The sequence below is a fragment of the Anthonomus grandis genome, chromosome 14, assembly GCF_022605725.1.
Source record: "Anthonomus grandis grandis chromosome 14, icAntGran1.3, whole genome shotgun sequence".
NCBI classification, from domain to species: domain Eukaryota; kingdom Metazoa; phylum Arthropoda; class Insecta; order Coleoptera; family Curculionidae; genus Anthonomus; species Anthonomus grandis.
Window position 1 is genome coordinate 7617610 of NC_065559.1, and position 17650 is coordinate 7635259.

Genomic DNA, 17650 nt, shown 5'->3' on the forward strand with positions numbered 1-17650 from the left:
GAATCACGCGACTTAACCCTTATATATCTTAATGCGTATTACTATCTGACAAAAACTAATTGTAGCGAGTAACCACTTGCAATACCCCAAAAAGGGATATCATAACGAAGTTGGGATTTTATAGGAGCATGGTACCTGTTTACCTCAGGTTCCAGTTCTCCTCATATTAAGTGCATAACATCCAGATGAGAGCTTCCTCGTAAGCTCCGTAATGTGAGCATCAAACTTTAGGTTGCCATCAATGATGACTCCAAGAAACCTTTCTGCAATGTATTATGCAACTCGTGTTTCCCAAAGTACAAAACCTTAGTCCTCTGGGCCAATGTTAAGTCAGCAAAAAGTTTTTAGTTAAAGGTGTAAGAAGGAACTTACTGTCAGAACAATGCCTGACAATCATGGTGTCATTGGCAAATAAGCTATATTTTAACCATATACCCAGGCTTATCAGGTCATTATAAGATAGGAGGAAAATTATAGGGCCAAGGATGGACCCTGAACATATCTCTATAATCCAAGCAGCTAGCTCAGAAGTACCCTCTGTCGAAGATTCTTAAAATAAGAGCAGAATTACTCCTCTTATATAATAGTGTAAAAGCCGAAGCAAGATCTCATGGCTAACGTAGTCAAAAGATTTTGAAAGGTCACACATAATAGCTGAGGAAGCTCCACCACAATTTATCTAGAAACAAAGCTCACAAAGAAAATTTAAAATATCCTCACTTGTGTTTGAAAAAAGATATTAAGCGAGTATTCACCAGTTTCTCAATTGATTTTTAAAGGATTGAAAACAATGAGCTAAAGTTTGATCGATCATAAACACTTCCAGCCTTTTGGATAGGAATGGCCTTTTCTGATTTTAGACATGTTGGAAAAGTTACCATAGGCCTCATCTTTGTTAGTAGGAAGAAAGAAAAGTGAGTTTTCAACTAGGATGCCAAGAAGACTTATTGGATCAACTGATGGGCTTTCGTGATACTGAAGGATCTGGTCTATATTACAAAAAAATCCCTTTTTTATCAATAATTTTCTTTAAAAGACTAAAATTCTTCAGTCTTGTTGAAAAACACACCGATTTGATAACACTGGTGACGGCTCCTTATATATTCGCGAGACCATGGTTCCAGAAGATTCGCTAACTTTCCACGGGTCTCGAGAGATGTCGTGCGGTGTGCCTACTAGCATCATTCCATAATGACAAAGACAGCTAGTATTTACAGTGTTGCCAATATCATTACAGTATGTACCGGACTCAACCACAAACTTTATATTTAACATTATTTAGTATACCATATGTGAATATGACAGCCTATTTGTTCTTTCTGTCTTGTGGGTGTGTGAACTGAAAAATGACCAGCATGCCCCTATATGAGATTAGATATGGATATTAAAACTATTAACCCTAAAAAATTCTAAGCTTCATTAACTATGTTTGTTAATATACATTAGTACTTATATCGCTCTGAATGGTTTACGGTCTGGGTTATTGCCATTAATATTGTAGTCATATTAAGTGAGGTTTATCTTTCATGTAAAAATCATAACGGAGCATTTAGATACATTATAGATATATTCTTATTGCGAAACCATCAATTGATATTATCTATGTCTTTCTAGAGTAAAGCAGTTTTTTAATTTGGTTATTATTTTAAAGATCAACCAAGAAGGAGATTAATAAATAGGGTAAATAAGAGCGGACCTAAAATAATTCCTTCTGGTACCCCAGAGGTCTCTATATATCTATTTGAATTTCTCTTGCCTATCCTCGCTCTTATTGCATATCCATATATTCAATTTTTTAATTATTATTATTATTATTATTATTATTAATGTCATTATCAGCAGAAATAAAATGTCTATTTAACAGTGACAAAAAAAAAATAGATCTGTTGACGTACCAGCCAATGGTGACCAAAAATATCTGGGAATAATGGTAATATTACCAACCTCAAACTTTTGTATTTTAAATGGCTACCCTATGCATGATATATTATTTTCCCTATCCTATATTACCCTTTCTTTTTATTCTCCTATCTAATCAAACAAAAAAAAAAAAACAAAATCAAATGACATAAGCCAATAGTAAGCCAAAATGTGTGGTAATAAAAGTCATTTTATCAATTTCAACATTGGTAGGTCAATTGGTTGCTTCATAGTGTTACACATTATTTTTAATGGCGAACAATTATCCATCTTACATCGCCAAAAAACTTGATTTAAGTTAAAGTAATTTACCTCTTAATGTATAGTAACAAACAGTGTGTGAAATTAGTGTTGAAATACTAAAAAAAATAATTTGTATTTCTAATAAGGTAGAGCTCTGCCGCACTACGCTTTGACACTAGGCACTTTGAGAGTGGCCTAATGAATAGTTTCCAGGGACGTGGTTTGGCAGGCGTGGTGCAATTGAATGGCCCGCACTCTCGCCAGACCTAACACCACTGGACTTTTTTCCTAAACTATTTAAAAAGCAAATTTTATAAATCTATACCTGAAATAATTAACGATTTAAAGGATCACATTACTCGCGAATAAACACTTGCCAATATTCGTGAGGAATTTCAAAACAGGCTTTATTATTGTTTCGCGAATAACGGAGAACATGTTGAGCATTTAACAAAATAAATTCTGTGTGTAATAAAACAGTTGACAATTTTTGTTTATCAAGTGTTCTATTTCACACCTAAATGAACAATAAGAAACACTACAATAACTAACAATCCAAATTAAGGTACTAAAACGTTCATCCCAATATTATATATACATAATATTTTGACTTTCAAAATAAATAAATTAATTAAACAATAAAGCACAGCCGTTAAATTTTTTTTATATGTAATATTAATGGCTCATAAAATTTCTATTGGTTTATTCTGGTTTATTTGCTGGTTTATTGTTTATTCAGCTTTATATCCCTTTAATGGCAAATCAGTTGTACTAATAAAATGGTACATAAAAGCTCTTGTTTCTAAATTGAAGTGTGTCGCTTTTAGAGGGAGTTGAAGTCCAAACAGCTCAAACCGATTCGATACAGGCCATAAAATTAATTGCAATAAAAAGACCATTTAAAAAATATTGTTGAATTAATAGAATAATGTTTACAAAGTAGTTTTTTGGCTTTTGATTTGTATAGCTTAAATACAAAATAATAAATAAATTTCCTCTATAATAAGCTTCCCTAATTTCAGGAATAAATTACACTTTATCTCAGATTACCACAGCTTTCTACTCAATGTTTACTGTTGCGCATTTTGTTTGCGATCAAAGTTTGTTTACGGTGTAACTAAAATGAACGTTTGCATACAGATACAGGTCTTCGGTTCCGCATTCGAGTGGTTGTTTCGATCCCGAATTCCCAAAGCGAATTACTCAATCACCGGGAATTCCCCGATCCGTTTGACACTGCGACGCTTAATTTAGTTAGAAATTTACCAACTAGGGTGTTAAACTATTAAACTAATGGTGTTCTATTAAGGAAGGGAGAAATGTAAAGTTTGGTTTTATTGGGAATATAATGAGATTAAAAGGTTCTCGAAAGTTCGCAAGAGAAGGCTCAGAAATAGTATTTAAAACCAAACGATATAATCAATTATAAAACGGTAGACAACATGTTCGTTTTAAGGTCCTATAACTATTAAAATTCACAAGCAAGCATCTTGCAAATCTTCGTAAAAATCAAAATCTCTCTTTTGAAATTCATGGTTTTTATGAATAAATCAATGTGTAGAAAAAAACATTTTATATCGTTATATCGTTTTAAAATTCATCTTCAATGAAAATAAGTAGACCGGTTGCAATTATTAACATGAAAAAAAGCGCACAAAAATCTCGGTGAAAAGCGTAAAGAAAATTGCATCAAAGAATATTTGCATCAAAAAGCTCGTCGTGAAATAATTTTTGAGTGCTCCTCTTTGACTTTTTAAAACCGAATTTTTAACCGGAGGCACCTAAGAGAATTAAATAATTTCAGTAGAATTATATTAACACGGTAAAAATAAATAAATATCCCATTTAGACATTAATTAAACGCCGGTAGTAAATTCGTTTTACTCATAACAGCTCATAAATTGTTTATTGGTTTTGTCCTGGTTTATTTGCTGTCCGATCATTTTGTATCCCCTTTAATGGCAAATCAGTTAAGCGAGTGAAACACTACATATAAGCACTTGGTTTCGAAATTGGAATTTGTCGTCGAATAAGTTTTTAATTTTTCTGTTTCACTGAGCTCATTTCTATTTCCGGCGTTTATTTTATTGTAATTAATGTATGAAGGGCAGTAGTGTTTAAACACCGATGTTATAGAGAAATACAGGGTAATTGATGATCGATGGTACGTTAGCTGATTATGGAAAACAGAGCATAGCATTTTTCTAAAAATTTAATAATTTGGTAACAGACGATGCTCTATAGGTATAAAATATTTTCAGAACTGCAGCGTTGTCACTTGGAACACAACAAATATATTTTTTAATATTTTCATTCCCTGTATGGTTTTGAATCTTTTTTAATCATACTATATTTATCTCTGGCGGTTTTGAGAAAAGAAAAAAATTGTGTGTTTTTTCTTAAAAACCAAGGAATAACTAATTATTTATTTCTCAGCTATTTAAGTTGCTAAAAAGCAAACATTTTAAACATGATTTTGAAACCATTTTATGTAACTTTTTATAGCCTAATTTAATGAGCATTATATAGAATCGTTGACTATTAAATTAAAATTTTCCATTTACTAACATGGAAACAAAGTTAATTTTTTTAAAAGGAACGCCCTACATTTTATTTTATTTCCTAATACGCAGTTAAAAGACCTGTAATTTATTATAACATATTCTTAATTAAAAAAAAGCACATGTAGAAAATTTAAGATTGAAATGTAGATACAAAATGCATTGTATCTACATTTACTACAAACGGATAATGAAAGCGTATTTATACTACAAAATACTTCGTTAGTTATACGTAAAAATTGAAAAAAACAAAATTATTACAGGAAAATTTTGAAATGACCCTAAAATAGGTATTCAGTTAAATTACTTTAAGAATATGTCTAGACAGTTTTGGAATTTTATTTCCACTGGAGTTGTGGCCGTTTTGTAAGATTTTTGAAAAAAAAATTACCCTCCAAAATTTTTTTAGTATTTAGTAAAATTATTCCAGAAATATGTGAAAAATTTTCAGAATATTGTTGCCACTTGGTCCATGTTAAAAATAAAATGGACCCTTTAAAAAAAAAAGTTTTCTAAAAACTTGTCCCTTTTTTGAAAAATGCTAAAATGGATGCCTAGTTAAATTATCTTAGGAATAAGTTATAGGAATAGGAATTTTTAAAATTTTATTTTTACTAGTTTTTGAGAAAAAAACGACCTATCTAAAAATATTTTTTTTTATTCTTGTTGATTTTTTGAAAAACGGTGGAATAGGTATCCAGTCAAATTATACCAGAAATATGTGTAAAAATTTGTTTTAATTCTATTTCAATTAGTTTTTAATATATAGGCATTTTGTAAGTTTCAAATTTTTGAAAAAAAAACTCGATTTATCTCAAAGGATCTTTTTTTCTGGAAACCTTGTTAATTTTTTGAAAAAAGCTGAAATAGGCATATAGTCAAATTGTCAAATTATACTAGGCATATATACGGGTGGCCTTTTGAAAACGAAACAGAGCCAATTTGGGTCCCTCAGAACATGTGCGAAAAAATCCTCGGACCCGTCAATTTTTCATTCAAAAGGGAATCATTTTTTTGCTAGTTTCGCCCCCCTGAGGGCAAAGCCCTAGCGGGGGTGACAAGGGCCCCCAAAATTTTAAATGGAACGGGGGGTCGAGTGATACCTTATTTTAAAGGTATTTTTATGTGGATTATAACCCTAATGTTTTAAATCGTTACTACTTGCCTAGTCGATACAGGGGCTAATAAAAGTTACAAAAACATGTTAAAATTTTTTATGAAAAAAAATGCTTGTAAATTTAGCAGTTAAATAAATACAAAAAATTTTGTTCTCCTACATTGTGAACCGTACTTTCTGTTGTTTTTTTTTTAATACCCGTAGGTATCTATGCCAATTCTGCAAGGGAACTCTTGGTTATTATTGAGACTGTTATTATAGCAACATTTTGAGGTTTAATAGTGGTTGTCAATTACTGCTGTCAGATCATAGTGTGTCAAACAAATAGCTCTTTAAAGTTAGTTAATTACAACATTGAGTGTGATAATGGTTTATTCACTTGCTGAAAGAGTTGAAATTATTTCTCTTTTCTATGCAAACAATGAAAATGCTAATTGAACTGCCCAGCTTTTTAACACATTACAACACCCTAATCGACAGGTCCATCGCAAGTACATTTTGGAATTTGTTCAAAAATCTAGGGAAACTGGGTCTGTGGCTAATAAAAAGCGCGAAATGAATAATCTAGTGGTGAATGAAGCTTCAGAAGTAGCTGTTTTAGGCCATATTGTGCAAGATGCTACACTAAGCACAAGGAAGTTATTAACCGTGTCTGGTATTAAGAGAAGCAGCATTCGGATGTTAAAAAAAAAACAAGTTTCATCCGTACAAAAAGCATCTCGTACAAGAACTAAATGAAGACGATTTTGATAGGCGAGTACAATTTTGTAAAACTATATCTGAACAAGATCCTGCTAATGATCCACGCTTTCTATTTAATATATGTTATTCTGACGAATGCTCCTTTTTCCTAAACGGTACTGTGAATCGTTACAACTGTCGCTATTGGGCTGATTCAAATTACAGAATATTTCGTGAGGTGCACAACATCCTGAAAAATTAAATGTTTGGGCTGGCATTTTTGGTAAACATATCGTAGGTCTTTTTTTTTACCTGGCAATTTAACAGGAGAGATGTACCTGGAGTTATTAGAAAATACAATTCATCCAGCATTAGTGGAGATACTAGAAAATAACAACGAGTACTTGGAAAATCGTCTAGTATTTCAGCAAGATGGGGCGCCACCCCACTATGCTGCGAGGGTTCGTCAATATTTGGACCAAACGTTTCCAGGACAATGGATTGGAAGAAGAGGAGCTATTGAATGGCCTCCTCGTTCCCCGGACTTAAGCCCGTTACATTTTTTTATGGGGCCATTTAAAAACCAAAATTTATGCTAGTCAGCCGACATCGCTAGATCATTTGCGACAAAGAATAATTGATGAATGTCGTCACATCACCCCAGAAATTTTGCAAAATGTACGGGAAAGGTTTGAACAAAACCTGTATTATTGTATGGAAGTTGAAAGCCAACATTTTGAACATTTACTTGATTAACTTTATCTTTAAGCCCTTTATTTAAAATTATACTTTTTAAAATTTTTTGGTAAATTTTATTATCCCCTGTATCGACTAGGCAAATAGTAACGATTTAAAACTTTAGGGTTATAAACCACATAAAAATACCTTCAAAATAAGGTATCACTCGACCTCCCGTTCCATTTAAAATTTTGGGGGCCCTTGTCACCCCCCTGAGGGCAAAGCCCTGAAACTAGCAAAAAAATGGTTCCCCCTTGAATCAAAAATTGACGGGTCCGAGGATTTTTTCGCAAATGTTCTGAGGCTCTGTTTCGTTTTCAAATGGCTACCCTGTATAAAGATTTCCAGATTTAATTTTTTACTGGTTTTTGAGTTACCAATATTTTGTGAAATTTTTGGAAAAAAATCGACTTTTCCAAGAAATTGTTTTGTTCAAAATTCTGTACGCTTTTTTTAAAAACGTTGAAATACGTGCCCAGTTCAATTATTCTGGAAATATGTATAGAAATTTTATTCTTACTGTTTTTTGCTATATAAGCATCTTGTGAAAATTAAAAAAAAAATCGACCTCTCCAATAAATGTTTTTTTTTTCAAAATTCTGTGAATATTTTGAAAACGCTAAACCAGATATCCAGTTAAATTATCCTAGCAATATGTATAAACATTTTCAAAAAAAAAATTTAACTGGTTTTTGCGATTTAAGAGTTTTTTTAAATTTTTAGAAAAAAATATTTTTTTTTTTCAAATTCCTGTACATTTTTGAAAAGCGCTGAAAGGTATGTAGTCAAATTGTGTAAAAATGTTCAAAATATTATTTTTACTAATTTTTGCGATTTAAGAGTTTTTTAAAATTTTGCGAAAAAAATTAACTTTGAGAAAAAACTAATTTTTTTCTCAAAACCTTAAAATTTTTTTTTAAATACTGAATAATGTGTCTATAAAAATAATCCCAGGAGTCCGTTTCAAAATTTTCAAAATTTTATTTTTATTGGTTTTTATTATATGGGCACTTAAAACAACAATACAATAAAATAAAATAAAAAAAAATTACCTTTCTAAAAAAATTATTCTCAAAATTTTTTAATTTTTTTTAAAAACTTGAAATAGTTATATAGCTAATTTAATGCAGAAATGTATATAGAAATGTTTAAAATTTATTTGTACTAGTTTTTGACTTATGGACATTTTGTAAATTTTTGAAATAAAAAAATCTATACCTTAAAAATTTTTTTTTCTCAAAAATCTCTTAATTTTTTACAAAACGCTAAATTAGAAATTTAGGTTTCTCAAGGCCAAAGATTACAGTAAAGGAAAATGTTTAAAATATAGTATATCACAATTTTTAGACCATTTCACAGCCACCAACAAACTAAGTACTGCTAAAGATTCCAAACAACAAATTCCAAACATTATGACTTGTTTACTATCAGTTAATAATAAACAAAATAAGCTCGTCTGATACATTTTTTTCTCATTATTATATTACTCATTATTGATCTTCATCTACCATTTCCCAAGTTTATGCGCATAGGTTGAAAATCACCCTGTATAATACTAGAAATCAGATTTCCTTACTCCAGACTGACGGTGGATTAGAACTTCCTATATATGTACATTGAATGTGTAAATAAAATAAAAACTATTCTGGGGTTGGTTAAAAACCCATGAAAACTCAAACATACTACTAAACATTTCCTTCTAGAATATCAGTACAAGAATTTCTCGAATTTTAAATACAAGAAAAGCTGCCACTTCCCATTTCTGTAAAAAATGTGGTACATTGTATGAATTTATATATTTTGTATTTTAATCTGCTTTATTGTATATCTATGTATAAATACTGTTTAAAATGAAAAACTTATGTCATTTTATTTCTGTGTATTCAAGTTGCTAAAAATGCATACCTACCTACTCATTTAATTATTAAGTTGAATATTAACATTATTACTTTCAAGATAGACTACTAGATCAAAGTGTTTATTATTTACTTAACATTTTCTCCGTTTCCTATTAAATACCATACTATGTACCTAACCTTAAGCTTCCAAATTAATTCACCCATACGTATAAGGTAATAAGAAAACCACCGTATACACATGAACGTACTCTAAATGATATCCCAGTTGCATGTAGCTTCATGACATAATGTATCCTATTACGGGTAATCCCGAGGGCAAAGAGCAGCTTTCGAAGCAATAACGGAGAAAGGATTTCGCCATAAGATTATAAGATTTTGGCACGGGTGCCGCCGTTGTATGCGTTCTGAGGTTACCATGCAGGAATAACCGTTTCTGGTTGCTGATGTTAATTAATATCCCTGTAAATTTATAGTTGAGTAGGTTTGATGTTATTGAGTTTACGGAACTTGTAATAACATTTAATTCTCTCAGACTAAATTAAAACTCGTTATGTTGCTTTGTTGCCACTACTTCTGAAAGTTAAAAGATATAACTGTTTGTTGATGAACTTGAATGAAATATGTCAAAACGCAAGTTAGTGAAAGTAAGATGTATATGCAGGTTTAAAAAAATTTTACTATTTTTTTTTATTTATTTACAATGAACGAAAAAGCGTTTATGTTGTGGAACGTTTTCTAATAATTATAGAACTCAGTATCATGTCCATTTATGTTATGTTTTTAACTAACTAATTATTAGCTGATCTCAAAGCTTAAAAGCAGGCTCAAAATTTAGTTTTTGCTCCAATTCAAAGAAAAAAAGTGCCTATTTAAATTTTTTGGGAATAGCAAAACAATACCAAGTTCCTTTGAAGAAATCTTAAGAAAATGAATCTAAATATAAGTTCAGAAACCTCTGATAGTGAATTTGCACTTCTCTATGAACCTTGGTCATGCAAATGATGACTTTTGAGTGTATTTGATTGATTTTTTATTAAATAAATGTTAGCAAAAAATAGCTTTCTAGAATACAAATGCACTTAAGAATAATTTCCAATTTCAATTTAATATGACACATTTTAGCTCAGTACAAAAAAATATTTACTTCGTTTAATCTAATGCTTCTATTTATGAAAATTTGATACTTTTTATGATAAAACTTAGCATTTGAGCTACCCTACTTCATTAGACACATATAGTTAATTCTTGTCTTGAGGCTGGGTATTTTGTAGAGTATTGGAAAAGTTCATAATTCTTTCTGTTTCTAACTGTGAATGAACTTCTTCCTATAAGTCTCTTGGACGTTCTACCTAAAAGAACTTTGCACACGCAAGTATGTAATTATCTAAAACTTAAATAATTTTTTTTCAGATAAAACTTGGCACTAGTTATATCCTACCTGATTTAACATAATATATAGTTAATTCTTGCCTTGAAGCTGACTATAGCTGGGTAGTTGAGACCCTGGAAAAAGTCCACAATTCTTTCTGTTCTAAAGGCCAGAAAAGTAACTGCTGTAAATAAACTTAATCCTATAAGCCTCTTGCTTGTCCTGTCTAAAACTCTTAAAACAAGTGTGCACACACAAGTATTAAATTATTTAAATCCTAATAACTTACTTCCTGTTCGTTAGTCAGGCTTTAGGTCTGATCATAGTACTACTACTGTTATTTTGAACTTAACTGACAAAATAATAAGGGTCACAGACAAAGACATTGCAGTTTTCCCAGTCTCCCTGGACTACTCTAGGGCTTTTGATTTTGTAGAACATAATTTACTGTATGCTAAATTAAAATATCTGGGCTTTGATGAAAACTTGGTCTCCTATTTCATATCTTTCAGAATTAAGTCCTCTTAGATTAAATGAAAATTCTTTATATTTTCTTGTTGCTATTGATTTTGTAACTTAAAAAGTGTTTTTTGATAAATGACATTTATTAAAACAGAAAACTGTTTAGAAGATAAATATTCATATATTTTGTTATTTTCATGTTTCGCTCATTTTAAAAACACCATAGAACTATAAACTAAAATATAAATTAGAATCTCTCAAACAAAATATTTTGATTAAATATGTTTGATAATTAAAATATTTCCTCTATATTCTATAATGTTTAATGCTATAAGATTAATTAATTGGACATTCCATTAAAGTAATTTACTAATTTTTTTATTTTATTTATACAATAAACGAAAAGTTTTCATGTTTTTGTGTTTTTTTGATTTAACAAAAGATATATTTAGTGTATATCTTTACATACCAATTTAAATTTTGCATTTTAATAATTTATTTAATCATCGTAGATGTGAAACGCTTTCTCTGCTAATAATTATAGAACTGAGTATCATATCCATTTAGGTTATGCCTTTAACTAACTTAAAATATAAAAAATCAAAACCATTAACTGATTTCAAAGCTTATAGGCAGGTGTAACACTTTGCATTTGCTTCTATTCGAAGGGGAAAAAGGGCTATTTTGACTACTTGACTTTTTTGGATAGCACAAAAGCAGCAAATTGCTCTGGAGAAATCTTAAAATATGAACGTAGTAAATATAAGTTCAAAAACCGTAAATAGTGAGTTTCCACTTGGCTCTATTAGTCCAAATCATGTAAACGACTACTTCTTAAGGGGAGTTTAGAACATCAAATAAATAAATGTGACTAAAAAACAGCTTTCTATATGACAAATAAACGGATAATTTGCATATTCAATTTAATATAATACAATTTAGTTCAGTGCAAAAATATATATACTCCATTTAATCTAATGCTTCTGGTCATGACAATTTGACATTTTTTATGATAAATTTCGTGTTAGTTTCACGATAAGTTTCGCATTCGTGCTATACTACTTTATTTGACATATATAGTTAATTCTTGCCTTGAAGCTGGGTATAGCTGGGTATTTTTAAGAGTACTGGAAAAAATCCATAATATTTCCTATTCCAAAGGTCGGAGAAGTAACAGCTGTGAATGAAGTCCCTTCTTTAAGCCTCTTGGCTGTCTTATCTCAAATTCTCAAAAGAACGGTGCACACACAAGTATTAAATTATCTGAATCTTGGTAACCTACTTTCTGTTCATCAGTTAGGCTTTAGGTCTGATCATAGTACTACTACTACAGCTCTTCTAAACTTAACTGATAACATAATAAGGGCATTAGACAAAGACATTGCAGTTCTCCTAGTCTTGCTGGAGTATTTTAAGGCTTTTGATCTGATAGACCATGATTTCCTGTAGGCTAAACTAAAATATCTAGACTTTGATGAAAGCTGTGTCTACTTTTTTATATCTTCGAGCACATAACTCTATTAGACTAAATGAAAATTCGTTATATTATAATTTTCTTATTGCTATTGATTTTGTAACTTAAAATGTGTTTTTTTTTTGAGGAAAGTGAATGAAACTTATAAAAGCAGAACTTAAAGAAAGTAAAATGTATACGCAGAAACATGTTTAAAAGGCAAAAATTTACGTATTTTGCTACAAATTAATTGGACATGACATCGTAAATTTTAAATTTTATCTATATTAAAGGAAAAGCTTTTATGTTTTCTTATTATTTTATTGATTTAAAAAAAATATTTTTAACGTATTTCCTATATTTATTAAATTATCAGAGATACGATTTATCTTTTTAAATGCCAATTAAAAAAGTTTTGCATTTTGAAATTTTATTTAATCATCGTGTAATAAAAACAAATAAACGATGTGAAACTCTTTTTCTGCTTATAATTATAGAACTGAGTATCATATTCATTTATGCTATGCTTTTAAGTGCAGAAATACAAAATAATTATAATTTTAGGTAGCTTAATGAGATTAAATGCTAAAAACAAACTTAAAGATCATGAATTATTAACGAATGTGTGTTTGAGTTTTTAAGTTTCTAAGACTCATAGTTTCAGAGATATGGGCATTTTACCCCTAAAAATTTTAATTAAAAAATATTTTCAACTTCGAAGGCAATTAATTATTTTATATTAACAGAAAAATATTTTTTTTCCAGCAGTTATATTTAAATTTTAATTCTAAATAATTAAAATTTATTAATTTCAAACTATTCGTAATAGGGCATTTGTCTCAAGAATGAGCCATTTTTAGTTATAAATATTAAAAAAAAAATTTTTTTAATATAAAGTGCATAACTTAAATGGATACGATATACTTTTTTTTATATTACAGTTCAATAAAAGGGAAAAATGAGTTTTGAATGAAACTGTTTAACCAGAATGACTCCTTGATCAGAATAGTTGGGGAAAATGAGAAAAACTAATTGTTGGAAACAAGCCTGAAATGCTGTCAATTATATTCTAGCTTCTAAATTCTAAAGACGTCGAGTTGTTTGAGCTTTTAAATGCTGGAAAATTTCGATTTTGTTCCAGTCAGTTGAAACTGGAAAAAAATAGACTTCTTTGGTTCTCTTATTCAAATTTAAATTTAAACATGTGTTCTGCAATGTTATTTATATTTAATATGTTCGACTATGGCTGCATACTATACCAATAATAACTAGCAACTTTCTTTTTTTAATTGCTCATGTTTTAAAGAGTAACCAATAGACATTAATTATTATTACATTTACGCTATTATGTTATATTTATTAGATTATTTCTTTTTGCAAGAATTATTTAGTCTACTTTTCAATTATTACTCGTTGTAGGTCATGCAGCATAGACTAAAACTACCTTAATAGTTTAAAACTACATAACCTATATTTAAGGGTCTTTTAGCAATGATTCTTTTTTGTCAAAATAATTGGTTTGAATTTTAATATTAATTACTACTGTAGACGACAATATACTCATGGATATTAACTTAAAATCCTTGTAAAAAAAACCTTTTTAAGGCTTATACAAACCTTAACATCTTACATATATTTGTAGTGTGAACCAGGCCTAGCAGCAAGCGTAATGTACAACCTGCTTTACAACGAACCAACAAAACTAATGCTACTAGCCGGCTGTAGCACCGTTTGCACCACCGTTGCCGAAGCTGCCAAAATGTGGAATCTCGTTGTGGTAAGTGTACCTTAAAGCTTTAAGTTCTCTTTATACTTTTATCTTTTAAATTCACCCTTTAAAAGCCATTTATAACCTTATGGTTTATTAAACGGCTATAAATAATGCAGTGGCAAGTCCTTAAGGAAAAGCGCCACTCGAGAAACGGATAATAAGGGCAAATAATTTATTAATCGGGTTGTTTTTCATCGTAATTTACGGCGGATATATAAGGATAAATGAATAATTTAGAATTCGTTTGTTATTTTGTGAGTAATTACAAGAAAATTTGTTTTTATGTACTTGACTTTCACGTCTATGTCTCAGTCCATTTGACCTGCTTAATGATTTTTGCTTTAATATAAATTACGTATATACAAACTTGCCATTATTTGAGAAATGTTGTTAGAATAGAAAAAGGAAACCCTGTCCTTTGGCCCAAAGTTAAAAGCAACCCGCATCCCTTTTCAAAATGTAAGGGTCTAATTTGATTAAGTTCTTTGTTCGCACTCGTGATTGCTTTGCGGCCTTTTTGGCAATTAAACACTGCCAAAAAAGCCAAAAAGAAAAACATGTTATACGAAAGTAAAAAGTTAAGGTTATTAATGGATACTATGTACGTAGTGCAAAAATTAAGTAAATTTAAATAAAAAAAATTGCCTAAGATTAATTAAAGGGCACTCTTTTTTATCTAAATACGAACTAAACCATTTCTATTTCTCATAGCAAACGTTAAACATTTGGGGTTTAAACTCTTTGCCAAACTTTTTTTAGTTTAGTAGGCTTTTTATACCTCTCAAATTAGTAATTACTTAAGTCATTAATAGCTGTCAAAGTTTAGGTTTTATTACAAGTTTTTTTTGTGTGGTCCAAATTATAATTATTGACATGTAACATTTTTTTTGTTGTTTCAAACTCATATGGTTTCTTCTTGTAAGTGCCTTGTAAATTATATTTTAACTTTACAATAAATCAGAGAATCCTTATTGCAAAAAGCGCAATATGAGTTGAATTGAAATCGTGGAGTGTTTGTGGCATAATAGAAAAACTTCCTGAAAATATATTATATAACCGGCATAACTTTAATGGGGATTATTTGCATATTGTTATATTTTTCATTCTAGTTAGAAAAACTACCTTTTATTTGGCTTATTTTATATTTTTCATGACGTTTTTCACCAACGGCTTTATTTCTTACAAAAAGATTACATTTAGAATATATGGCATACTATAAATAATAATCAAACGAGACAAGGTAAAAATTAGAAATTAATGGTAGTTAAAAAATAGTAAATTTTGGTAGAAAAAATGAATAAGTACTAAGTGAGGTCAAATTATATAAACATAAAAAACAACAAATTGACAAATAAAGAAATATAAATCAAATGGGTAAACTGTAAGGGCTTAGGTAAACTCAGGCATAGGTTTAAACCTTGTATGGGAATATCTAGTGGAACTTGAAGAATACAAGGGAACGTCATAGGATAATACAGTTAATGTAATTACTTACCAGAACGAGAAAAAAACTTTTGAAGATCGAACAGGCGGCATATTATTTAAGGGTATATATGGCTTACACATCGGATACACCGATGAATCGGATGCACTCGCTATTCTAAAAGTAAGAATAATAATGTACGTAAAGATCATATACACATAGACATAGAATATAAATATTATGTAGATATTTAAGCCTAGCACTTATATGCACCAAGCCCTTCTCAATGATGTGGTCTAAAGTTTCTTTATTCTTTCCACACCAACGGCCCTTTTTGCCCAGATTGTCTTTAAATCCTAGTTTTAGAAATAGCATCTTAAGTGTCAGTATTCAGATAAAAAACCAGTCAGTAGGCAAAATTTACCTCTGTTTAGAGGTCGTAATTATCTGGTAAGATAGACAAAGTCTACAGCTATATCCTAAACCAGTCATATGCTAGGTACTTTTACCTACTTCCGGAAAGTCCAGCTGCTCCTTCTGTTAACCAAACACTTTAGTGGCGCGATAGCTACATATTTGCCTATTCCTATCCTAGTCTGCTTTCTCATTTCCAGTATTATCTGAATGGTCAGACGCCCAGAAAACCTGTACCTTGCAGCTCTTTTTCACTAATTCATTTGAGGTCTTGAAACACTCTAGTACTGACTTGGAGTCACAATACTAGCCTTAATGTTGTCCGAGCAACTGTGTTGCAGTGTCTGCAATTTAAAATGTTCTCTTTACATTTGAACACAGCGAATGGTTCTACTTGGAAGGCAGTGACAGTACTCTCTCAGTAAGTAGGCTCTGCTGGTATTTAGGGACTTTCCATAGACCCTCAATATTCATTCTAAAGATAGTGTATTCTTCTATATACCAGATGTTTTCTCCATTTATTAATGCATGCCTATAAGATTCCTTTTATTTATTTATTCAGAGTTACGAAGATCTTATTGACTCTTGCAGGTGCTATTAGTGATTCTTCATCAGAAGAAGAAGACCTGTGGAGCCTAACAATGGAAAAGTAAATCCAATAAAAACTCTAGAGAGACGGACCATAGTGCTACTAAAAGCTTTACTGCAGGATCAAACTGCACAAGTAGCCTTGGTCCTTATATTTACATAATCATGGCATCCATGTGTCGTATTCTGGATACGACCTACATATCCGATTTACCCACAACTTTCGATTCGACGTCCTCATAAAAAACGACATATCTTGCCAGCGGGAAGTAGCGGGAAGTAGTCCCCAGTGTTCGACGTTATGTATTTGAATATAACATTCGAAAGATCCACAAAGTATTTCTGCTTTCTCTTCAGACCACTCAGCGATACATACTACAGAACTTTTTACCAAACTTGCTGATAAAGTCGATGATCTGCAAGCAAACTATCTAAGTGCAGAATATGTTATTGCGGGAGACGTTAACGTCCACAATGTCAACTGGTTGACATATTCTAGCACAACTCTAGCAGGACTGATAAGTGCTAAGCAAAGGACTCAGAATCAGAAAGTCTGAATCAGAATCCCTGATTGAGACTTTGTTAGCCCCCTGGCTGTGTTTCTCTCGAAGGATTCTAACTAAGAACATCAGATCACAAATTAATAACTGCAACATCTGCAATGGAAATGAAACCTCAAGATCCATCCTTGCCTCGTAAAGTTTGGCATTGTAGATCAGCTAACTGGAGATATTTAAAATAGAATTGATATCCGTTTTAGGACTAATAATCCTTCAGCGTGTGTCAGGGGCATGTCATGAAAAGCTCTTCAGACAGCAAACCGTGGTTCGATAAAAGTTGCATTAAGGCAGCTAGCAAAAAAAATGCTGGTTTTTGTAAATGACACCAAGACGCAAGCCCTGCAAATGGTGTCAATTTTGTTGCCTTGAGAAATAGAGTAGTGGAGCAGACGATCGATACCTACAAATCGATACCGACTTTCAAAAACACAACTCACAAGTCTATCGGTGATCTATATTAGCTACTAGTACTGGCTATCGAGGAATATAAT

General features: G+C 30.8%; 1 protein-coding gene across 1 annotated transcript in view; it reads left to right on the forward strand.

Annotated features, from left to right (window-relative positions):
* The window catches only part of LOC126744564 (gamma-aminobutyric acid type B receptor subunit 1), a 371298-nt gene that overhangs the window by 238004 nt on the left and 115644 nt on the right, over positions 1 to 17650 (forward strand). Inside the window, exon 3 of the mRNA XM_050452020.1 lies at positions 14046 to 14180. Within this exon, the coding sequence (XP_050307977.1) occupies positions 14046 to 14180 (135 nt within the window). The remainder of the gene's footprint in view (positions 1 to 14045; positions 14181 to 17650) is intronic.